Source organism: Hemibagrus wyckioides, linkage group LG14 (assembly GCF_019097595.1).
Source record: "Hemibagrus wyckioides isolate EC202008001 linkage group LG14, SWU_Hwy_1.0, whole genome shotgun sequence".
NCBI classification, from domain to species: Eukaryota; Metazoa; Chordata; class Actinopteri; order Siluriformes; family Bagridae; genus Hemibagrus; species Hemibagrus wyckioides.
The window spans coordinates 2,313,834-2,340,118 of record NC_080723.1 but is presented as its reverse complement, the minus strand read 5'-3'; the positions used below and the strand labels follow the sequence as shown (position 1 = coordinate 2,340,118).

The 26,285-nt window shown below is 40.9% G+C and overlaps 1 protein-coding gene across 6 annotated transcripts; it reads right to left on the bottom strand.

Annotated features, from left to right (window-relative positions):
• Positions 1-174: 174 nt before the first annotated feature.
• atp8b4 (ATPase phospholipid transporting 8B4) lies at positions 175-24,853 on the bottom strand. 6 transcript variants are annotated; one of them, XM_058408138.1, is made up of 29 exons: positions 24,466-24,853; positions 22,475-22,542; positions 21,689-21,860; positions 19,297-19,355; positions 17,361-17,474; positions 17,133-17,231; positions 15,737-15,798; positions 15,552-15,624; positions 15,219-15,289; positions 15,000-15,082; positions 13,817-13,975; positions 13,545-13,633; positions 13,150-13,346; positions 11,991-12,199; positions 11,852-11,895; positions 11,592-11,757; positions 11,255-11,443; positions 9,517-9,632; positions 8,909-9,073; positions 7,357-7,468; positions 7,157-7,262; positions 6,741-6,888; positions 5,489-5,672; positions 5,049-5,272; positions 4,881-4,964; positions 4,542-4,787; positions 3,281-3,419; positions 3,008-3,138; positions 175-2,918 (listed from the first exon to the last, which is right to left on the bottom strand). In XM_058408138.1, the coding sequence occupies exons 1-29, from the start codon at positions 24,500-24,502 to the stop codon at positions 2,568-2,570; spliced, it is 3,897 nt and encodes a 1,298-aa protein (XP_058264121.1). In that variant the 5' UTR covers positions 24,503-24,853; the 3' UTR covers positions 175-2,567. The 6 variants fall into 6 exon arrangements, with proteins under 6 accessions (XP_058264121.1, XP_058264122.1, XP_058264125.1 ...); XM_058408139.1 differs by lacking the exon at positions 21,689-21,860 and adding an exon at positions 19,766-19,858 and having other exon boundaries at positions 392-2,918; positions 24,466-24,850; XM_058408142.1 differs by lacking the exons at positions 22,475-22,542; positions 24,466-24,853 and adding an exon at positions 19,766-19,858 and having other exon boundaries at positions 392-2,918; positions 21,689-21,817.
• Positions 24,854-26,285: the final 1,432 nt, after the last annotated feature.

Below are 26,285 nucleotides of genomic sequence, written 5' to 3'. Positions count from 1 at the left end.
AGTGAAAGGAACTCTTAATGCTTCAGCTTCATACCAAGACATTTAGGACAATTTCATGCTCTTTGTGGGAACAGTTTGGGGATGACCCCTTCCTGTTCCAACATAACTGCACACCAATGACCAAAGCAAGGTCCATAAAGACATGGATGAGTGAGTTTGGTGAGTTCATATTGTTCCAATAAGGGGTCATCCCAAAATTGTCCAAAATGTCGTTATGAAGCTGAAGCATTAAGAGTTCCTTTCACTGGAACTAAGGGGCCGAGTCCAACCCCTGAAAAACAACACCTGAATTCAATGATTTGGAGGGGTGTCCCAAAACTTTTGGCAATATAGTGTATATAATCTATAAAAAATATAATAACACTAAATGAAACAGATCACAGAGCTGAACAAGTTTAGAATGGACATTTTATGTGTCATATAAAAAAATCGAATGAACTGTATAAAATCCATGCATATAAATAAAACCCATAAACAATTTGCATGGTCTTCATTGACCAAAATTCACAGCAGGAGATTTCTCGTACATTCGTGACATACGTAATGTCAAATTAAAGGAGGCAAACCGTACATCCATATAAACAAAACAACCGATCATTTTCATAGTTTTCAAATAAAAAATAAAACATACATTGCAGCGTAACCTAAAATGGTGAAATAAACATTCTTTAATTAAATGAAATATTCTGTACATCAGGTATTTGCAGAAAAACAAAAAAACAGAAACAAGGCCTTGATGGCAGAGAGATAAATACTGGACAAAACTTAAAAATATACTTCTTTGACTGAGATTCAAATCAAAAAGGCACAAATATTTCCTTTAGGAAAAGGACAGTGAAACAAATGCCCAAATTTGTCACCCTTTCTGTATATAGTGTAGTTACTGTACACAGTAACAGCTTTACCTGTTGGTGGAGGGGGATGAAAGGCACAGCAGTGTAGCCTCTGAACTATAAATCTTAATCTTCCTTAATTTTGCGGTCTGCATGCCGACCACAATGTGGGATAACGAGTAATAAACAGCGTATGCTCATGTAGAGTGGTGTATATCTAAGAATGGTGGTGCGGCAAAATGCCAAAACCAAGACCATCAGCCCATGCTGTGCTCTAACAATGCTAATAATAATAATTCACAAGCAATCTAAATTTCTAGTCTAAAACTTACATTGTGCGGTTTACTACAAATCATCAGTTATAGTAAGGTCATAGGGCAGTAAGGTTCACTAATGTTCAATCAACTGCTCTTTAAAATCTTTTAAGATCGAAGCATGTTACATGTGCAAACCTTTACTACATCTGATGTATACCCACCAGGCGTAACATTATGACTGCCTGTCTAATATTGTGTTGGTCCCCCTTTTGCTGCCAAAACAGCCCTGACCCGTCCTGCACTGTGTATTCTGACCCCTTTCTATCAGAACCAGCATTAACTTCTTCAGCAATTTGAGCAACAGTAGCTCGTCTGTTGGATCGGATCACACGGGCCAGCCTTCACTCCCCACGTGCATCAATGAGCCTTGACCGCCCATCACAATTTGGCCCTTTTGGTCAAACTCGCTCAAATCCTTACGCTTGCCCATTTTTCCTGCTTCTAACACATCAACTTTGAGGACAAAATGTTCACTTGCTCAATCATGTTATAATCAGTCTTATTCACTTCACCGGTCACTGCTCAGAATGCTATGCCTGATTGGTGTATATTTAAAATCATTTAGCAAAGTTACAAACGAATCAAAATCAAAGCAATACAAGAAGTCGTCAAGGAAACATTACAATTCAAGTAGAGGTATTACTGTATCAGTAAATGTAAACTCCTTAAACCCTGTCTTTAATAATAACATTGCCCTTAAATGCTTTCTTTCTAATTGTGAGAAGTCTGGTGAAACGAGTTGGTCATAGCATTGAAACTAATTGTAAATAATATAAATCCTGAGAGGACTGTAGTTTACCAGTACCTCAGATAAATTGCATTGTCGTTATGCACACAGTTAGCTCGATTGCTCAGCAATATATTGGAAGCATATTAAGCTTTGCAGAAATTCTCCAAAAAGGTGTTTGTCTGAAGCAACATTTTCACATTGGCATGCTCGTCTCGGTCAGTCGGGGAAATTAAACGAGAACTAAATCGTGTTCTCCGGAGTCACCGAATCAGAGCTGGCGGCTCATAACTTGACAGAAGTGCACCAAGAGAACAAGGTGTATTTGCATGAAGAAGGAAATTAGTTGAGGAAGGAAGTTTTATCTGTGCTTCATTCTGCTTGCTCTTTGGAGTCTCTGATGTGCAATGCTGCTTTTCATTAAGTGCCACACCATAGGCAAGCTGTTTGACCACCCAGAGCTGCTCTCCGTATAGTTGTGCAGCACTGAGCATGCCTGGGGTGTTTCCCACTGGGATGAAATTCAGATTCTGTAGTCGTGTATATAGCACGATCTTTTCCTGGAGTACCTACAAGTTGACCTGGTGCTGCTCCCTGCTTTTGGACATAACTACAGAAAAATCCCCTTACCTTCACTAAGCTGGGATTTTTTTTTAGCTTGCCCTACATCTTGTATCATCTGCCAGTCCATCAGATTGTGTATAGTGTCTCTATACTGTGCTTGCTTCCATGTCTCAGGTGCTCTGTAGCTCCAGAATACACAGTCTCTTCAGCAGTCGTTTTACGGATCACGTCCGTTTCCTTTTCCACTATGTTCTCCATCCAACTGGAACTGCTTTTGATTCTCTGTGGAGATGAGCCAGGGAAAGCCGAAGTGGAGGAAGTGGGGACCTTCATGTTCTTGCCAGAGGTAATGAGCTCTCCATATCCCTGCTGGTGGGCGAAAGCGTAGGCAGAACGGCGGGAACTTGTCCTGCGCACTCGTCTCAGGTTCTGCTCCCGAGGCCCCTGCTTCCTGCTGGCCTGCTGGAGCAAACGCACCTGGAGAAAAGTGGACAGCAGTTACTTTTACATGACCAGAACTAATACACAACACCTGAGTTTCAATTTTATTAAATAAAAATACTTGCTTTGTCAGTTTGTGTAGGTTGGAGGTCTGTCCTGAGGAATCGTATGGCCACCACTGGCATTATACACACCACTGTCACAAGGAGAATGACAAGCCACACACTTTTTTGATTTAAGGAGTTGCGTGCTGTGCCTAGAACAAAACAAAACACATATCATGTGACAGGTGCCTTGGGAGCTCTTTAGTCGGCATGCTAGCAATCTAAATATGGAAATAACAACAACTGGGTGAGTTACTCTGTCGGGCTATAAAAGCGGTGTTGTGTTACACTCACCTACAAATGGAAACTGGTTTGGAAATATTCTGAAGATGCCATCACTGTTCATTGCAAACAGTATAGCAAAGTACATGGCTAGACTACCCCCTATAAAGAAGTGGTTCACAGCAGTCCAGTAGTTTGTGTCAAGACCAATCTGAAACAGAGACTTGGCACTCAGAGACAAGAGAGTCTCAGCACACAAAAAGCATTATGCAGCAACCATCTGACCATTACATTCTAAAGCCTGCTATAAGGGCTAAAATGTGGTTTACATACCTTTATGTGATTGTTTAATTCAATGCTGGTGGTTGTCATAACTGATTCACATTTTCTTTGTAATGTTAGGATGTCTCCAGTCAGAGACAAGAGGTGAGTCTGGTGATATCAGGGCACCCTCAAAGCATACAGGGACATATACACCGATCAGGCATAACATTATGACCACCTGTCTACTATTGTGTTGGACCCAGCTTTTGCTGCCAAAACAGCCCTGACCTGTCCTGCACTGTGTATTCTGACCCCTTTCTATCAGAACCAGCATTAACTTCTTCAGCAATTTGAGCAACAGTAGCTCGTCTATTGGATCGGATCACACGGGCCAGTCTTCGCTCCCCACGTGCATCAACGAACGTTGGCCGCCCATGACCCTGACGCCGTGGTCTAGCCATCACAATTTGGCCCTTCGTTAAACTCACTCAAATCCTTAAGCTTGTCCATTTTTCCTGCTTCTAACACATCAACTTTGAGGACAAAATGTTGACTTGCTGCCTAATATATCCCACCCACTAACAGGTGCCATGATGAGGAGATCATCAGTCTTATTCACTTCACCGGTCACTGCTCAGTGTGTTATGCCTGATTGGTGTATATTGTCTGGTCCAGAGTACAAGTACAAAGCCAACAAAATGCAGTTTTGTGGTAGCTTTGGTTAAGGCGTTGGACTGATCAGAAGGTTGTGAGTTTGAAGCTCATATCTACCAAGTGGCCACTTAAGGCCCTTAACCCTCAATTGTATAAAATTAGCATGTGAAAATGAGGCAGCTTCCCAAAGCATAATGTATTGGAATTAATGTTTGAAAGAACTTTAAAATTTCCTTTGAATAATCTCTCGATGATCTAATATTACATGTTGGTTACAATTATATTAATACAATTATTATAACCACATTCACCAATTCTGTGAGTCCTTAATTTTTCACAAAAGATGTTCACACGTTATAGCACTTACTGTAAACACTATATATATATGTGTGTTTGTGTGTGTGTGTATTGTTACCTGGACACTAACCACGATGACCAGTGAGGTTGCTATAGTAACGGCAAAGGATTGCTGATCAGATATATGGGAGCCGTCATCTCGCACGGCCCACAGGAAAGCCCCATAGGGGATAAAGAAGAGGACGAATGAAGTGTACACGCCCTGGATGGTGCACATGAAGAACTTCCGCTTGTTAAACAAGAGATTGAGCTGCCCGGGTTGGTACAAGTTAGGGTAGCGCAGACTGTACTGCTCATTCACGTCCTGTCCGAAAGCAAAGACACACACATTTTCTTGTTTACTTTAACATTCTGGAGCTAAGGGAATTATTTGCTAGGATGAGTGTAGATTTCTGACCTGGTCAAACAAGCCCATGGCAAGAACAGGCAAAGAAGTGTAGACTATGTTGAACAGGGTGATGAACCACTGGTCATATACAGTCTATGATATAAAACAAAATAGTAAATTATACATCATATACTTGTGTTATTTGTGCAGTCACTGGAAAGATTAAGGGCAACTTACTTGTGCGGAGAAGCCACACAGAAACCCGAACCAGAAATGCACCAGGGTGAAAGCAAAGTTCTTGTAGAAGAAGTAGCAGAGGAAGTTGCACATGCGGTGGTAGGACCAACGGCCATGGACCAGCAGGAGGCGCTGCAGGTAGCGAAACTGGGCAAAGGAGTAGTCCGAGGCCAGAACGGCCTGCATGCCCTCCTGTCCACTGATGCCCACACCAATGTGGGCCGCTGGAGAGAACAGACAGTTCACCACAGATCACCTCGGTGCTTCATATATGACAGCTTTAAACGCACTGAGGTAATATTCAGATGTATTCAGAGTATATGACAAATATTCCAGTCTTATTTTAGATATGTGTGATCACATTTTCCATGCAGTATCAGTGTTAGTGTTTATATAAGATTAAATTCTAGTATTATAACTGAATGCAATATCAGTCTCACTCTTGATCATGCTGACATCATTGGCTCCATCCCCGATGGCCAGGGTTACAGCTCTTTTATGCCTCTTGACCAGCTCCACCACCTGAGCTTTCTGCAGAGGAGTTACTCTACAGCAAATCACAGTCTTACATAAGCAAGCCACTTCCAACAGGATCTGCTCCAGGTCTGCCTCCAGTGCATGCGCCTGTAGACCAGAGATCAGATGTCAAGCTGCTGTGAGATCTGGGACCAGTATGAACATCAATATGCCCATCGTGGTATCAGTAATGGCTAAATAACCACAAGCCTATTATATTGCTTCAGGGTTTTTCACTCATGTATATATTTGTCTGTGATTATAAATGTGTGGCAGCCTGGGAAAACACTTCGCATGGTCAAATTTCAACCTTTTCTTCTATATATAGTTCTGAAAACCACAGGTATATTTTATCTGCATGGAAACTGGTGTCTATTTTGCAACATATCACTGAATTCAAGCAGCATCTGAGGTTTTTCTAGAGATACACATAAATGTTATTAAAAAATAAGGCTTAAGGTTAAAGGACCTGAAGACTAATTTAAAATACTCAGTAGAAATAGAGCAGAAATGGTTAATGGTTTCTATTTTCCAATAAACAACCCAAACTCAGGGAGCCATGCACTTATACAATATTGACAAAAGTTTTGGGACACCCCTCTAAAATCATTGAATTCAGGTGTTGTTTTTCAGGTGTTGGACTCGGCCCCTTAGTTCCAATGAAAGGAACTCTTAATGCTTCAGCTTCATACCAAGACATTTTGGACAATTTCCTGCTCCCATCTTTGTGGGAACAGTTTGGGGATGACCCCTTCCTGTTCCAACATGACCACACACCAGTGCACAAAGAAAGGTCCATAAAGACATGGATGAGTGAGTTTGGTGTGGAGGAACGTGACTGGCCTGCACAGAGTCCTGACCTCAACCCCATAGAACACCTTTGGGATGAATTAGAGCGGAGACTGTGAGCCAGACCTTCTCGTCATCACAACATCAGTCCCGGACCTCACAAATGTGCTTCTAGAAGAATGGTCAAAAATTCCCATAAACACACTCCTAAACCTTGTGGAAAGCCTTCCCAGAAGAGTTGAAGCTGTTATAGGGGCAAAGAGTGGGTCAATTCCATATTATATTCATGTGGATGTAACAGCTGACGTCCCAAAACTTTTGACAACATAGTGTATTTCTTAAATCATTCAGCTTTTACAAGCTAAGAACACTAAGAAATCTCCTTACCAAGCTGTGTCCATTAATGATAAGTGCATATTCAGCAATAATGGTTTCCTCAAACACGGAGTCACTGGCGTATATATCACTCTTGCTCTCATCCTGGCCACTGGTGAACCTCTCTTTGTTAGGGCCCATAATTCTCTCTTTGGCATTTCTGAGCAACAACAAGAAGAATTAGAATAAAGAACTGAAATACATTTTACAAAATTGACCACCTAAGGAATATTAGCATTTTAAAAAATCGAGGAGCATAAACTGTGGGGTTAAATATATAACATGTTGAAATATGTGTTGGAAAATACTGGTGAGAAATGTCTCTGAACTGAGAAGACATCTACAAAGTTAAGGACTTAGTTACTGTTTTTAGGAATGTAGCATTCCAACCATCAGACCAACCAACTGACCGTGATTGTGCAAGTTACCTCAGCTCCTGTTGAACCTCAAGCGTGGTGTGACCTGAGATTATGAACACTTCGTTCATATCATCTCTCAACATGTTACAAGAGTAGCCGATATTCATCGCTGTCTCTTCAGAGAAAAATACGAAACAATTTGAAACAGTTATGAAAAACATTGAGTATTACATAAAAACTACACAGAGTTCACCATGGATTCTGCTCACCTAGTTTGTCCCCAGTGAGAACCCAGATCTTTATATTGGCCAGGGTCAAGCAGCTAATAGTTTCTGGCACTCCTTCTTGTAATTTATCTTCTATGGCTGTAGCTCCAAGGAGCTTATGGAGAAATAAAACGGCACAGCATGTATTGTTTTAAAAGGTATAATTCAGTCAAATTTTTCTTATCTTACTTACATAATACATATGCAGACGAATTAAAGAGAAAAAAGTGGTTGCCTACACATGGGGCATTTTTTTGCCATGTTTTGAATTCACTTGTCCCCTTACACAGAGGAGTCATCACAAATGAATACAAAGATCTTCTTTGTTTTTGTTTTGTCCTATGATGAAACATTTAACATGATGGAAGTGGTATCTCCCAGGCTGGCAATGTCTCCATCCACAAGACATAGAGACACACTGAACTGACTGATGAGTATAAGCATGATGTAGATTATATGCTACGACCTTTAGAGTCAACAGATCTTAACCTAATTATACACCTATGGGACATTTTGGACTGATATATTAGGCAGTGTTCATCATCACCCTCATCAAAACACTATTTGAGGGAATATCCAAAGGAAAAAAATGGTGTTTATCCCTTCCAGTGAAGTTCCAGAGATGTGCAGAATTGGTGTTGAGGTGTATTGAAGAACATTTTGTCTTGGTCCACAACAAATAAACCACAAGACCCTCTTGTCCACCCTCAGGAGTCTTGGAATTCGTGGAACTGCATGGGAATGGTTTGCTTCCTACCCGGATGGTCGCTCATATCAAGATAACATGGAGGGGATCGACATCTACTCCACGCAGACTCTCCACTGGTGTCCCACAAGGCTCACTACTTGGTCCTCTCCTTGTCTCCCTCTATACTCACTCTCTTGGAAAAGTTATATCCTCAAATGGGTTCTCTTACCACTGCTATGCCAATGACACCCACACTCCTACCTCAAAGCTTTTATCACTCCTCACACTGCCCCTCACTCCCTCAGAATTACTAGCACTGCCCGACTGGTCCCTCCATCTCTCAGGGCAAGAGGTAGGTATACATCTAGACTCTTCTCTGTTCTGGCACCGAGGAGGTGGAATGAACTTCCGTTCCTGTTCCAACATGACTGCACACCAGTGCACAAAGCAAGGTCCATAAAGTCATAGATGAGTGAGTTTGGTGTGGAGGAACTTGACTGGCCTGCACAGAGTCCTGACCTCAACCCTATAGAACAGCTTTGGGATGAATTAGAGCGGCTACTGCTAGCCAGACCTTCTCGTCCAACATCAGGGCCTGACCTCACAGATGTGCTTCTAGAAAGGAATGGTCAAAAATTCCCATAAACACACTCCTAAACCTTGTGGAAAGCCTTCCCAGAAGAGTTGAAGCTGTTATAGCTTCAAAGGGCAGGGCAACTCCATATTACATTCATGTGCATGTAAAGGCAGACATCCCAAAACTTTTGGCAATATAGTATATGTGTCACAGAGACACAATACACACACACACACACACACAATACACACACACACACACTCACAAATTGTCCTGGGATCCGCTCTTACCATCAGACCCTGTTCTATCTCCTCGTAGAGAGCCCCGAGTCTCTCTTCTCTGTTCTCCAGTGCTGTGCTGGCAAATAGCAGCTTCTTCATCCACTCATCAAATATGTTCTCATCCAAATCCTTATAGGCCAGAGCTAACGTCCTTAAACCTTCACCAGCAAACTCCTTCACCAAAGACACATTTAAGCCACATTAATGGAGAAAAATGACAAAAATATTTGGAAAAAAAATCCCATTTAAAGAATAGCTAGATTCTTTTCATATGGTTTACTGTGCTAAGTGTTTTTGGAATACATCGATGCACATCTGCATATTTTATTTCCCAGTTTAATTTCCTGGTTATAGCTCTAGAGAGCATCGTTGCCATTCTCTGCTTGTATAGGGTTTAATACAGAATCTATTCTGAAGAGAATGGAGGCTAATTGTTCTTTGAGTAACTGCAGAATTAAATAAATGACAGATGCCAGAGTGAAAGACACTTTTAAAGTCTGAAAAATCACTTTTAATGAAGATCTGAGAGTTTACAGGACATTATAAATAATCTTTGTGAACATAAGATTTAGTTTGTGTTCAGTAGCTAAAATTGGAAAATGCTAGAAGGAACTCACGTTAAGGTGTTCTGAGGTAGTGTACATAAGGTCCTCATTGCACGGGTCTAGCCTGTCAAAAATGATTGTGTCAGCTCCTTTAGAGTAAAGCTTCAAATGCCCCTTTGGATTTCTCACTGTACAAAAAGCAAGGACTGACCATCTTATTGTGTTCACAATAATCACATTCAATGCTACAAAGTAACACATAAAACACAATGTAACACAAAACACAAAAAGCTAGACAAGCATATTTTTTGCTGGACCACAGTTTGCTGATGATTAGAGAAGTCAGCCACATCACTGTATTAAATACTGATGATTTGAAAATTGCTGGCTGACCCTAAAAGCTGATATTTTATGAGATATATGTATAATAAAACTGGCCTGGACAAAAATGATGATACCCTTAACTTAAAATATTTTGTTGCACAACCTTTTAAGGCAATCACTGCAATCAAGCGATTTCTGTAACTCTCCGTGAGACCTCTGCACCTGTCCACAGGTATTTTGACCCACTCCTAGTGAGCAAACCGCTCCAGCTGTCTCAGGTTTGAAGGTTTCCTTCTACAGACTGCATGTTTCTGCTCTTTCCACAGATGTTCAATAGGTTTAAAATCAGGGCTCAAAGAAGGCCGCTTCACAATAGTCCAACGTTTTGTTATTAGCCATTCTTCGGTGTTTTTAGCTGTGTGTTTTGGGTCATTATCCTGTTGGAGGACCCACGAACTGTGCCTGACCTCACAAATGCACTTCTAGAGAGGAATGGTTAAAAATTCCCATAAACACACTCCTAAACCTTGTGGAAAACCTTCCCAGAAGAGTTGAAGCTGTTATAACTGCAAAGGGCGGGACAACCCCATATTACATTCATGTGCATGGAAAGGCAGACGTCCCAAAACTTTTGGCAATGTAGTGTAACTGAGCTTCCTCCATGTTTCACAGTAGGTACTTCTTTGAATGCTTCATTTTTGTGTCTGTGAACATAGAGCTGATGTGACTTGGCCAAAAGCTCCAGTTTTGTCTTATCTGTCCAAAGGACAAGCTGCAAAGCTTCTGGGAGGACGTCCAACAAAATATTAAGTTAAGGGTACCATCATTTTTGTCCAGGCCAGTTTCATTAGTTTGTTCTTTTTTTAAATGCTTCTGTTGTACCAAAATTTAAAAGCAATGTCTGATTTTCATTAGTCAATTTTCAATAATTTTCAATAATAATAAAAATATATTTGATCACTTTTCCCAGTCAACAAATTAAACCCAAAAGAGAAAGATCTTTTTTAAAACTTGTAAATGGTCTAATGTAAATTTAAACTATTCAACTTCAGTAAACACTTTATCCTAGGTCAGCATAAACGAGAGGTGGACATGAGGCAATAATAAACCAGTCACATATATAGAAAGTAGGAGAAAACCGATGAACCAAAAGATTATGAAGAAAACTGCAAAATTCAGTAAGAGCACAGGATCAGGAAGACCCAGGAGCCGGGAACCTAAAGCAGTAATTCTATGCGCCCCAGAAGGCTCATGAGTCACAGCTGAGCCTTATTTGCTAAACAAATAAAACAAGTGAAATTGAAATTAAATTGCTGTTCCATGTTTTTGGTATACCGGTATCAGTAGTGACTTTCACACACACATTTCAACAACGTGATTCAGTCCTTCAGCAGTTAATCAGTCAGTGGTCCAGCAACAAAATACCTGAATATCTTTAATAAATAAGAAGGCTACGGTGTACATGAGTAAATGAAACAGAGCTCACCAATAACACTCATTCTCTTTCGGACATTGTTAAAATCCAGTATAGCCAGAAGCTGGTAGGTGACAGGCTGACCCATCTCATACAGGGTAATGGTCTCTGGTGTTCTGGCTCGAAATACAAAGCCAAAATTGCGAGCTGCGGTAACCAAGGCTCCTTCATCTGGTGATTGAGCCTGATACACAAGTTCCCCTAGGATAGATTTCAGAGGATACAAAAAGGTCTTTATTAAGACTCTCAGTAAAGAGCAGAAGGACTGCTAGGTTCTCCTTCACCAGGTAGTCTATGAGACCACTTGAACTAAGGGCCATTTAGTAAACGTTAATCATGAAGTATTTACCTTCACTCCTCTCTTCAGGCATAACTGTATGGCACAGAGCTAACAACCTGAAAAATTCCTGCACCAATGGCTCCTCCAGTTTAATGGCTTCCACTAGGCTGCTGTCATAGAAACGAAACTTCCTGTCCATTAGAGGGTTGAAGGAGAAATCCACATATGGTGTTTTCTAAACAGTGAAAGTAACAAAGAGGGGTGACTCAGTATCCATTCAGTGGCTCACTGCCTTTAAATCTGAAATTATATTCAACAGTAAATTGTACCTCTGTGATATCCACTTTGTGTCCAAACTCATCATATACATCGCCTACATTTGGACAGATTCCAGTTAGCAAAGTAAAGCATGGTCGTTTGAAAAAAGGTACAATATTTGTGCCGTGAAAACTGAAAGCATGTACTCACCGTATGTCTTGCCATTGATGGAACATTTATTGAAAACCATTATGTTTTGAGTGAGGGTCCCTGTTTTATCTGAGAAGATGAACTCCACTTGGCCCAGCTCCTCGTTCAGGGTGGTGGTTCTTGCTTCGGCCGGAGTGTCCTTAGAACTGTAGTACATCTTACGGTCCCAGTTGATGAAATAACTGTGGCCTAGACGTAGTACCTCAACACTGCAGAGAGTTAAAACACCCGGTTGCAATTAAAACTATGAGTCTAAACTCACTGGCCATTTTAACAGAAACATATAACATGTGACAGCATCACAATGCACAAAATCATGTCATAATCATCACCAAAATAGTAAAAAAAACTTTGAAAAATGTCTTCAGTTTTGTGGATACTGTGCCCAATGTAGCCTTATACACCGATCAGGCATAACATACTGAGCAGTGAGAGGTGAAGTGAATAGGACTGATGATCTCCTCATCATGGCACCTGTTAGTGGGTGGGATATACTAGGCAGCAAGTCAACATTTTGTACTCAAAGTTGATGTTAGAAGCAGGAAAAATGGTCAAGCGTAAGGATTTGAGCGAGTTTGACGAAGGGCCAAATTGTGATGGCTAGACCACTGGATCGGAGCATCTCCAAAACTGCAGATCTTGTGGGTTGTTCCCGGTCTGCAGTGGTCAGCATCTATCAAAAACCGTCCAAGGAAGGAACCGTGGTGAATCAGAGACAGGGTCATGGGCGGCCAAGGCTTATTGATACACATGGAGAGTGAAAGCTGATTAGATAATTGAATGAACATGCATGTGTACAGGTGTGGTCACTGACTGAGTGTAGTTGTGACAGTGACGGTCTGAGAAGACATTATAATGCAGGTTGTGGCCATCATAAGTGATTAGTAGAATGAGTTAAGTGGTCAAGTTCATCTCATATGACTTTGATAGGTGAGAGATCTAGTAACGTAGACCAGGCAGATCCTTTCCAACAGTAAATCTTAATAAAGACTTACTTAAAAACTGTCTGGGAAATACTGAAAGCTATGCTCTCAGATATCTCTGACTGTCCAGCACTCTTTAATCAGCAACTAAGTATTCTATTAGTTAACTCTAACCAATCATAAAATTTCACTGTAAGGAGCCAGCTCTGAAGCACTTCTGCCACATCACCACATACCTGACGTAAAGAGAAATGGGAACTACAGTGTTGAGGATGATAATGTAAGACCAGAAAGTGAGGAATCCAGAAAAGACAGCACTGCTTAGTAGCTCATCCCAAAGCAGGTATGTCCAGAAGTTTTTCCCGACTTTTTCCTCCCAGATGGTGTTGCCTATAGCCAGAATGATCCCCATACAGATAAGAAATCCGAAGATCTGCAAAGCGAAGAATCTATATTAACACTTTTACCTTAAATCACTCAGCTTAAAGCCTGCATCTGAAAGCAGTAATTGCTCTTATTGTAGTCTGGAGCTTTCAGCTTGCACAAGCAGACATAAAACAAACTCGTGTCTAGATCGATGAGTAATTCAGATGCAAAATGCTTGACAAATCCCTGCATGTAAAGTACTCACCCACAGTACTAAAGTGTTCATCAACTTGTCAATGCTGGTTCTTTTGAATTTTGTCCTCCCACAGTTCTGCATCAGCTTGGTTTGGAGTCCTTATAATAAAACACACACAATAAATTGCCATGTAGGAACACTGTATCTCCAATTTTGGCACACCACCACTGATTAAACATTAATAAAACAATCCAAAGTACCAAATACAGTGTGGTTGCAGAGGAGACTAGATTTAAAGCCATTTAGAAATACTTAAATGATCACAAAAGAAAGGAAAGTACCAGCAAAGATGACCAGGCCAAAGCACCACTCTGTGTTCCTGAGCATACACCCTCTCAGCAACATTTTCTCATTGTCCAGGGGATACTTATTGTCTTTCCAGTACAGAGTCCCAGTGAATCTATCCAGTTTATTATTAGGAGGCTCACATATAACTTCTCCTTATAGACAAAAAACACAAATAAATAAACTGTCAGGTATTGTGTATGTACAAGCAACATAAGTGTACCTCATGGTATAACTTTGGTCTTTAGATTCCTTCATGTACGTGTATGCTTGCTAGCTTACATACATCTGACATATACACTCACCGTCCACTTTATTAGGAATACACTATATTGCCAAACGTTTTGGGACACCCCTCCAAATCACTGAATTCAGGTGTTGTTTTTTTGTGACTCGACCCGTTAGTTCCAGTGAAAGGAATGCTTCTGCTTCATACCAAGACATTTTGGACAAAACCCCATAGAACACCTTTAAGATGAATTAGAGCAGAGACTGTGAGCCAGGCCTTCACGTCCAACATCAGCACCTGACCTCATAAATGCGCTTCTAGAGGAATGGTTAAAAATTCCCATAAACACACTCCTAAACCTTGTGGAAAGCCTTCCCAGAAGAGTTGAAACTGTTATAGCTGCAAAGGGCAGGACAACTCCATATTACATTCATGTACATGTAAAAGCAGATGTCCTGAAACTTTTGGCAATACAGTGTACCTCTACATGTATGCAGTTATCCAATTGTTCAGTCATGTGGCTGCAGCACAAGGCATCAACTTATTTAGGTACAGATCAAGAGCTTTAGATAAAATTCACAGAGTGGGGAAAATGTGTGATTTCTGTAGCTTTAACTGTGGCTTGGATGTTGGGACCAGATGGGCTGGAATAAGTATTTCAGAAATCTTCCGGAATTTACTCACACAACCATACATGAATGTACAGGTATTCCTAAATAAATTGGACAGTGAGAGTATAAACCCAACATAGGAAGTTTCAGGAGTCTATCACATTCACAATCACACTGGAGAAAGTCTGATATGGCACCTTCACACTAGTTCAAGCATACAACTGTCAGTGCTAGACCTACACTAAATCTAATCAGTGTGAGGATGAGAATAGCTGCTGTGTGTGAGCTCATCTTGAGAGTACATCTGTAATGTAGTGCGCTGCTCATGTTCGGAAATACCATCAAACTCTGCAAGCTTGGCAACGTCCGCGCCGAGGTCTGAGGTTACAGTCAGAGCTTGGCGCACCTTCAGGTTCGTCTCTCTGTTAAAACCAAAATCCACGGAGAAGCTTTTTTACCCAGGTGATGGGAGTATAATAACTATAAAGCAGAAGCTGGAAAGCATTAGACACTAAATCCTTCAGCAATGATTAATGTGCCTTGCTGGCATACTCTTACCCATCTAACTCTGCTGTCTCGATATAGCACAGCCCATAGGGCTCACTGCTGGAGAGCAGGAGCAGATCAGCCTATCGATCCCACACAAAACAAAACAGAGAAAAGTGTGGATAAATCAATCAAGCACTCCGTTAAGGCTTTCATAGTGGCACTGCCGATGTCACTCATCATAAAGGTTCATATCAGACACGTTAGTGGCCTATTTCCAAAGCTACAGTACCATCTAAAGCGGGAGTTGATTTCATTTCTATTTGACATGAATGCTCAATAACAAAATAAAAGGTATTCATTTCAAATCCATTTTTAGCATATTTCCAAAAGACGGACACTTACGGCAACAAACTGGTTGTTCTCGAGTTTTATAATGTCTCCGACTCTAACATTCATCCATTTCTCATTCTGTAGCCTGCACATAAAAGACACAATACATATCCTCTAGCTAGAACTCATCAAAATATTTGTTTATACATGATCTCAGTTGATAACACGATAAAAAAGCATTAAAAATGATGACTTACTTTCCCTTGATGAGTACCTGAGACTGGCGTGTGTTGACTTGTTGATCACTTTTATGGCGGAACTGGAACACAGGAGAAAAATGACTTCTCATGAAACTCTAATGAAGCTAAGGAAGGTCAGTGCTACTCTAGAGTAGATTTTCTGTAAATCTTTAAAATAAATATAGGTTAAAATGGCAGTTTACATAAATATAAATATAAATAGAATAGCAATATAAGTGTGGGGTCTGTAAATGTTGTGGGGAAATCCTTTCTACAGTGCTCAGGGAGATAAAAAACAATATAATGGATATGTTATATACTATAATATAATGTAACAAGATGCTGTGGAAAACAGTGTGGTTTATCTCAGGCCCAGCAAAGTATGACTAACGTTCATTCATACAACGGAGTCTATTCCTAAGAACACTGGGCTTTAGACTGGAATAGATGGGAAGCCAGTCCATTGTACATATACATACGTTCACAGATTGGTGTAATTTTGACAGAAACCGATGGATATGGATACAGGAAGAACATGCGAGATTAACACAGAGATTAATCTGAACTGAGGACCCTGGAGCTGTGAGGTGGCAATATTACCTGCTGTGTCACAGTGCTGCCAAAGACACATCCATCCATTCATCCATTCTCTATATCCGCTTTATTCCTAATAAGCGTCACAGGGATCTGCTGGAGCCTATCCCAGCACACACTGGCATGAGTATACCCTGGACAGGTCACCAGTCCATCACAGGGCCACAAATCTAGACAGACAACCACACCCCCTTATGCCTATGGGCAATGGACAACCTAATGTTTTGGACTGTGGAAGGAAACTGGAGTACCTGGTGTAAACCCAGAGAACATGCAAACTCCACACAGATAGGCCCCTGCCTGTTCGAACCCAGGACCTTCTTGCTGTGAGGCAACAGTGCTAACCACTAAGCCACCGTGCTGCCCCCAACACATGTGAAATTATATTCTAATTTAATTAAATTCAATTTATTTGTATAGCATTTTAACAATGGACATTGTCCCAAAGCAGCTTTACAGAAGTGTTGAAACATAAAGTTTCAAGTTAAGTTACTGTTTTATCCCTAATGGGAAGCCTGAGGTGACGGTGGTGAGGAAAAACTCCCTGAGATGATGTGAGGAAGAAACCTTGAGAGGAACCAGGCTCAGAAGGGAACCTCATCCTCATTTGGGTGACACTGGACAGTAAATAATGTAACTGTTGATAATGTCCTTTCTACAACAGCAACCGAGAGCTCTTAAGAGACTAAATATGGCACTCATTCCTTCCTTCTCTATCTAACTGGTTTACATATACAGTGAACATATGTAGATATAAGCAATTAATGAAAAAATTAAACTAAAAAAACTTGGCATGTCAGTGCACAGAACAGATGCTCACATAGTCATCAGTAGCATCTTTTACAGCGGTGATAGTCAGTACCAACACCAAAGGCACAATAGTGGTGAACCAGGACAGAGAGGAGATCTCGGGGATTAGCTATTAACACAGAATCAAACAGAAACATTATAAATATTAGCAAGAATTATTAATGAATTGAATACAAGAATTTGAAACTGGGTCTGAGAATCAATGTTTTAACTGCAATGAGCTTTTAAGAAGAGATACCTGTAGAATAAGCAGAACAAAGAAGTACGCGTTGGCAAACCGCTGAAACTGCTCAAACAAATTAATAGGTAGAAAGGTATAGAAGGTGTACTTTGCTGTCTTGATGTGATTGTCCTGGAGAAGAACAAAATATCGTTACAGCAGAACAAAATTATTCAAAAGACAATGAAAGTCTACTTTAATCATGCACTAAATTATACACCGATCAGGCATAACATTGTGAGCAGTGACCGGTGAAGTGAATAAGACTGATGATCTCCTCATCATGGCACCTGTTAGTAGGTGGGATATATTAGACAGCAAGTGAACATTTTGTCCTCAACGTTGATGTGTTAGAAGCATGAAAAATGGACAAGTGTAAGGATTTGAGCGAGTTTGACGAAGGGCCAAATTGTGATGGCTAGACCACTGGATCAGAGCATCTCCAAAACTGCAGCTCTTGTGGGGTGTTCCCGGTCTGCAGTGGTCAGTATCAAAAGTGATCCAAGGAAGTGGTGAACAGTGGTGAACAGTGGTGAACCGGCGACAGGGTCATGGACGGCCAAGGCTCACTGATGCACGTGGGGGAGCGAAGGCTGGCCCGTGTGATCCGATTCAACAGACGAGCTACTGTTGCTCAAATTGCTGAAGAAGGTAATGCTGTTTTGAAGTTAATGCTGGTTTTGATAGAAAGGTGTCAGAATACACAGTGCATGACGGGTCAGGGCTGTTTTGGTGGACCAACACAATATTAGGCAGGTGGTCATAATGTTATGCCTGATCGGTGTATGTGGCTGATTTTAAGAATGCTGGAGAATATCTGTCTGATCATTATTACATACAGTATACAACAAAAGTAACCATGGGGTAGGGGATGTGGTATCTTAGTGGTTAAAGTGTTGGACTACTGACTGAGTTCAAATCCCAGGTCCATCAAGCTGCCACTGTTGGGCCCCTGAGCAAAGCCCTACTTAACCCTTAATTGTATAAAATGTAAGTCACTTTAGATAAGGGTGTCTACCAAAATGCTATAAAAGTAATCACACCCTAAAGTGTTAGGAATTGACTCTGTATGGTTTTAGTCGCAGAAAGGAATGATTAAAGCTAATTAAAACCACTGTAGCACAAATTTGTGGAGAGATGTTCTGTCATTCTTCACTGACGATACTTTTCTTGCAGGAGGTACATATGGAGTCAACTGAATACCACATATATTCGCAAAAGGTACACTCCACTACTTTCTGCTTTAAGGCTCTCAAAGATCTTCTACGAGATTCTCCTCAATGCCTGCTGAAGTCATGTAGCCCCACTTTGTCCCCCATGTACAGAAGTTGGCGATGGTGAACGTTTTGGCCCAGGATCTCTCTAAACATTCTGGATGCCATCTAATCCAAACTTAGTTCATCTTCATTTTCTCAGACCACATAATATGCTGCCAATATTAATGAGGCTTCTTCTCTTGCTTTCTGCCAAACATTAGTCTGTTAGTTCTGTGCTCATTTGTTATAAATGTTTTTACGTTCAATGCCATGTCTGTGAATTCACTGTTTGGTCTGTTTATTCAGGGTAAATAAGGAACGCACACTTTCAAAATGGCTTCTGTGGCTTTGCAGTGGCTCTAATACTTCCTAATTATTGCTGCAACTAACTGTCTGTTAGCTTACATTTAGCATTTGACTAACATTCCTTGTACTGTTTTGTATCTTTCACTATTTGGCAAAAAAACCACATAATTATATCATTTCTGCAATGTAATTTTTACACAAAAGGCTTGTATATTTAGCATTCAGCCTTTACATGGAAGGCTATACTCACTTTTGTTTTACTGACTTCTACTACATTAGTACAGTCATACAGTAATAATTGTAGGAAATATTTATATATATCATTGTGAATGTTTAAAGCTTTCACTTTTACTTTATAATGGGTTTTATATGACAGATGGAAAACAACTTACAGCGTAACTGAACTTCTCATTGTAGTCACGGTCATTGGCTCGAACGTGGCGTTCCTCCTCTTAAACAAAAAAATAAATAAACTATTAGGGAAACATGTAAATAGGATTGGAAGAAAAATACAATTGAAGACAAACTCTCTCTCTAGTTTCCACTGTCTCACATTTAACCCATTTACATTCAAACTGTTGGTCCTTGGCAGTGATTACATTAAAAAAAGGGATGGAGTTGTTGAAAGCTTAGTCAGTACACGACCGACATCCGTTATAACAAGCTGCTTTGGTTTTGTTTTTTCCTCTGGCTTTCTCCCAGTCACAAACTCCCAAGTGCTTGCATGCCTATGAGCAGTATCATAGAATCCAGAAACAGATAAGTAGGAATAAACCATGTTTCATGGTTTAGAAATCCTCTCTTGATATTCTTTGCATACTTGAGCCTCCTCTCCACTCCCATGAAGCCATGCAGCACTACCTTGTCCAGCTTTGGAGCGCGGGTTCCAGCCTCCTCTCCATGGCACTAACGTCCACAGCCATCTCTCCGCCATTGTCTGCATGCACTGTCATTCTTATACAGCACAAACAAGGTTCGTCAATCAGCCAATAAACCTGTCCTCATTAGTACAGTTATAATCCCGCCATATACCACCTCAGCGCATTGCTACACACTAATCATACCAATCATCTACTCACATTTATATGCGTGGCATCATCGTTTCTCTTGGGCAGGTAATTACACTGATATTAAAATCATTTCAGTCTGCAATTTGGAATGTATCGGACGTTGCCTACACTTGCCTGAATGTCTAACAGACAGAGGCACGTTAACCTTAGCCATTGCTGTGGAATGCCAAAACCCGGGGGGTGTAAAATAATTACCATAAGTCTATGGCTAATCATTAAGAAGCTATGAACTGCAGGGTGCTCTGCTGTCTAGCCTTACAAATGCACTGTTTTAAATAAAAAATAAAATAAAATAAAATCTTCACTCAACCATTTAACATGCAAAATGTTATCTCAAATACCAAAACTGTCTATGCTTAACCAAGTAAAACGTGAGGTTTTAAGTGAAGTAAACAAATCACATCATCCTATTAACAATAAAATTGGGACACAGTAATGACTCAGTATTGATTTGAATTTAGCAAAATTCTGCTGATGATCACATAATGCCAAGACCTAACCTCTAAAATGCTTTAACAGGAATCCTGCTGGAGAGTTTCTTAAAATATAAACAGTCTCACATTACAGTGTGGCACTATGCTCCGATTCCTTCACATTTACCCCTTTAAAATGAGAACAGCATGTTTTCAAGCACATTCAGCTACTCTATAGTAGCTACTGATATTGCCAAAAGTTTTGGGACACCCCTCCAAATCATTGGATTCAGGTGTTGTTTTGGAAAATTTCCAAACTTTATGGGAACAGTTTGGGGACCCCTTCCTGTTCCAACATGACTTTGGGCATCGGTGAACAAAGCAAGGTCCATAAAGACATGGATGAGTGAGTTTGGTGTGGAGGAACTCGACTGGCCTGCACAGAGTCCTGACCTCAACCCCATAGAACACCTTTGGGATGAATTAAGAGTGGAGACTGCGAGTCAGGCCTCCTCGTCCAACATCAGTGCCTGACCTCACAAATGTGCTTCTAGAGAGGAATGGTCAAAAATTGCCAGAAACACACTCCTAAACCTTGTGGAAAGCCTTCCCAGAAGAGTTGAAGCTGTTATAGCTGCAAAGGGCGGGACAACTCCATATTACATTCATGTGCATGTAAAGGTAGACGTCCCAAAACTTTTGGCAATACAGTGTAGTTTCAAATATAAATATAGGTTTGAAATGTCCCCCTAAGCAAACCCTCAGAACAATAGGAAATGGAATTACTCTTTCAAAGCAGGTGCCACCAAGCATTAATTATTAAACAGTGTTTAGTTGGACTCGTCTGATCTGTTTACACCTTCGGTTACTATTTGTTACCGAATCCACAGTACAGACATAATCACCAGCCATGTCCTGCTAACAATTTATAAAGCAACAACAGACTGATCATGAAATATAAATGTACAGCCAGAATCTGATGCATACCACCAACATCCAGACATCAATAAAGGACCAAAAATCCAGACCCACATTCGAATCATTTGACTAATATAACACAAAGATTCGATGTTGTACCACTTTCTATATAATAAAACAAGAAAATCTGAATGCATCTAGATGTTGAAGATATCATTAAGCAACAATTCTCCTCTCAAGTATCTTAATTTAAGCTTTAAAAACAAAACCAGCTCTAAAGATTTTTTCCCTTGAATTTAATATCCAAGTAGTATCAGTTCTCACGGAGTACAAACCCGTAGGGAGCGACAGACACAACAAAAATGAAACTCAGAGAATATCACCTGCAGGTTTCACCTTTATGTCCATTTCTGTCATCCACAACACTAACCCATGGATACATTCTTGTTCCACTGCATGAAGAGTGAATAACTTGATCTCTAAAATGATCTCCGGTGTGCACAAGGTCTCAGAGACGAAGCGTTGCATCATTGAAGAGTTCCTGTTACTTCTCCCCTTCCACCATTAAGAAATGTGCCGGCATGCATGACGACATGTATAGATGCACACACACACACACACACACAAACACACACACACACAGTGCTTTACTCTTTCACAACACTTATGATCACACAAAGAATGATCCCAGAAGAAGACTCTCCAGCTTATCTCTACAGAGCAGCAGCGTGCAATAAATAGCTAGTCAGTAGTATTCATAGATTTGTTCTACATCTGCCTTGTTTGCTAAGGACTGATTAAGGACGTGGCTTTATATCGTGAGATTTTTCATGTGTATGTGCGAGGAATAACATCTTCAGAAAGTAGATGGCACCAAGGTTTCCAGGCAACAAGACCTGAGATGAAATGACCTCAACTAAAACAGAGAGCTTAATACACACTGGACTACAAACAACCAGTGACTAATATATATATGTGTGTGGATGTGTGTGTGTGTGTGTCTGATGTGTCTGTGTGTGCATACTGAACATTTTATTTGGAGGATAATTAACTGCCCAAGAGAAAAAATCATGCCTACACCTACACCACTTATATCAACCACATGAATTTACACATTTACAAGTACACATTACAGTGAAATCAACATCATTATAATTATTAGTTCTTACCAATGCAAATGTTCTTCTTCCAAATCTCCATAACATCAGACGACCTCCAACGGTTCCCAAGGCTTCCTCTAGAAAACATCATAAACATGAACATGAATATACACCAATCGGGCATAACATTATGACCACCTGCCTAATATTGTGTCGGTCCCCCTTTTACCGCCAAAACAGCCCTGACCCGTCCTGCACTGTGTACTCTCAGAACCAGCATTAACTTCTTCAGAAATCTGAGCAACAGTAGCTCGTCTGTTGGATCGGATCACACGGGCCAGCCTTCTCACCCCACGTGCATCAATGAGCCTTGACCACCCATGACCCTGTCTCCAGTTCACCACTATTCTTTCCTTGGAGCACCTTTGACAGATACTGACCACTGCAGACCGGGAACACCCCACAAGAGCTGCAGTTTTGGAGATGCTCTGATCCAGTGGTCTAGCCATCACAATTTGGCCCTTTGTCAAATCCTAAATGCTTGTCCATTTTTCCTGCTTCTAACACATCCACATTGAGGACAAAATGTTGGATGTAAATTCTGTGAAAACATGCGTAACCATTACTCACAGCTGGTAATTATTTATTAATTAATCAATAATTACCATAAAGTAACCAGACAGTAAAACTAACAACAAGGTAATAAGTTAAATAAGTGAAGAACAGAAGTCTGGACACACCGTCAAGCCCTGGATGATTAAGAGAAAAGCTTAAGTGTATGAACCATATCTAACAAAACAAAGCTTATGGTTGCACCTATTCCTCAACTGATTATCCACAACACACAGAAACTGCTCTATTTATTGATATTTACCAGACACACTTATCCAGAGCAACTTACAATTTATCTACTTTTAGCACAACCAAACAATTGGGAGATCTGGGATTTGAACTTGCAACCTTCCGATCAGTATTCCAACACCTTAATACACTAAGCTACCACATCCACCCTTTAGATTAAGGCCATCTACATCCATCCATTCACAGGGATCTGCTGGAGCCTATCCCAGCACACACTGGGTGAAAGGCAGGGGTACACCCTGAACAGGTCACCAGTTCATCACAGGGCCACACATATAGACAGACAACCAAACACAAGTATCTATCTATCTATCTATCTATCTATCTATCTATCTATCTATCTATCTATCTATCTATCTATCTACACTCACTCCTATGGGCAATTTACAATTACCAATCAACCTAATGTACATGTTTTTGGACTATGGGAGGAAACCGGAGTACCCGGAGTAAACCCACGCAGGCACGGGGAGAACATGCAAACTCCACACAGAAAGGCCCCTGCCTGTTTGAACCCAGGACCTTCTTGCTGTGAGGTAACAGTGCTAACCACCAAGCCACCCAGGCAATCTACAGTGTGTGAGATATTTAATATCAAACTCTGCTTATTATGCTGAATAATTGTCCTTTAGAGATGAACTCAGCCCTGGGTACTGGAGAGCTCGCTATAATGAGAACCCAGTGGAACTGCAGCCAATGGAAACCCAGTGACTCACTGAGAGCAGTGTTCCCATAGGGAATTCTGCAAGCTTGGGAATAAACAGGGAAGTAAACATATAAACCCAACAAGGATTTATACTGTGACTTCACATTATTAAGTTTGGAGATGATGCAAATGTAGAAATCTAGTACAAATAAACTATATAGTGTGTGTGTGTTCAAAAGCATGATGCCTTATTACACAAGACTATTGCCTATTTGACACATCCATCTCATCAGAAGTTCACAATATAAGCTAATCCAGTAAGCATGCTAGATCATCATCAGCTCTAGGTGGGTTTTTCATTATGGCATGGATGGTTTCCTCACCACAACATTCCACATAAACAAAGGCTTGGTGTCAACATTCATCTGCATTCAGGTGAAGCTCTGGATATACATTTTATGAAGGCAGACAGATTGAACTGCTCTTAATCTGTTTACTAGCTTGAAGAAGTATATATGTGTATGTATATGTGTGTGTGTGTGTGTGTGTGTACCTGCTGTACTCTTCAGCCTCTTCAGCATCAAACACATAAGGACCGCGCAGGCGAATAACGCAGCGCCACAGCACAGCCTCCAGCCTTCTACACTGAATTCATTATGCTCTGCCGACGCCGAACAAATCGCCTACGATTCCCATATTTCCACTGAATTTCCCCCCAGACATGGCGAGGTTCAGACAGAATGACATGGAGAGAAAACAAGACATTTTACCGAAAACATGCTCCATTCAAGCGCAGACACGCTGCTGGTGTGAGGACTGCTGCTCCTGTGTCCCTATCCACAAATACAACAATCTCTCTCTCTCTCTCCCTCCTTCTCTATGTCTCGCTCTCTCTCTCTCTCTCTCTCTCTCTCTCACACACACACACACACACACACACTGTCTCTCTCTCTCTCTCTCTCTCTCTCTCTCACACACACACACACACACACACTGTCTCTCTAACGCTCTCTCTCTCTCTCTCTCTCTCTCTCACACACACACACACACACACACTGTCTCTCTCTCTCTCTCTCTCTCTCACACACACACACACACTGTCTCTCTAACGCTTTCTCTCTCTCTCTCTCTCACACACACACACACACACACACAAACAGGCGCGCGAACACACCACGCACACAGACGCACAGGCGCACGCGCGCGTCCTGTCCTTCTGAGGTTCTTCCGTTCATTGATACCTAATTATTTCAGACAGTTAATTAATGACATGCCTCTCTATACTCTACACCTCGGTTTCAGGTTAAGATTTGGTCATTTATCACGTCATTCTCATTCTATGTTACTGTCTATTGGTAAAAGACGTAAAACTGTTTAATTGTATGACATTTAATGCTTTATAAATGCATAATAAATCAAGATGAAACGAAGATGTGGATATTTAACTGACCCTGCAGCTTATGTAATAAAACAAACCTTCATGGGACACCTTCAAGAAGTCCAAACCAGTCAGACATTTTCCTCACCAATAGACAATAAAAAAATAACACACGCACGCGCACACACACACGCACACAAATGTTGCAGCACATTTCCCCTATAGACCATATGACTAACACCTTTGCTTCAGAACGAAGTCGATAATATGGAAACTATTGAGCTACAATAACAACTAACAAGGTGTTGGGCTACCTTTCAGAAGGTTGGTCCAACAAGGTACAACAAGTTGGTCTCAGGTCCAACAAGCTACCACTGCTGGGCCCCTGAGCAAGGCCCTTAACCCTTAATTGCTCAGTTGCATAAAATGAGATAAATAAGTCACTCTGGATGGCAGAAATGTAAATATATATATATATATATATATATATATACACTATATTGCCAAAAGTATTCGCTCACCTGCCTTGACTCGCATATGAACTTAAGTGACATCCCATTCCTAATCCATAGGGTTCAATATGACATCGGTCCACCCTTTGCAGCTATAACAGCTTCAACTCTTCTGGGAAGGCTGTCCACAAGGTTTAGGAGTGTGTTTATGGGAATTTTTGATCATTCTTCCAGAAGTGCACTTGTGAGGTCACACACTGATGTTGGACGAGAAGGCCTGGCTCTCAGTCTCCACTCTAATTCATCCCAAAGGTGTTCTATGGGGTTGAGGTCAGGACTCTGTGCAGGCCAGTCAAGTTCATCCACACCAGACTCTGTCATCCATGTCTTTATGGACCTTGCTTTGGTCACTGGTGCACAGTCATGTTGGAAGAGGAAGGGGCCAGCTCCAAACTGTTCCCACAAAGTTGGGGGCATGGAATTGTCCAAAATGTCTTGGTATGCTGAAGCATTCAGAGTTCCTTTCACTGGAACTAAGAGGCC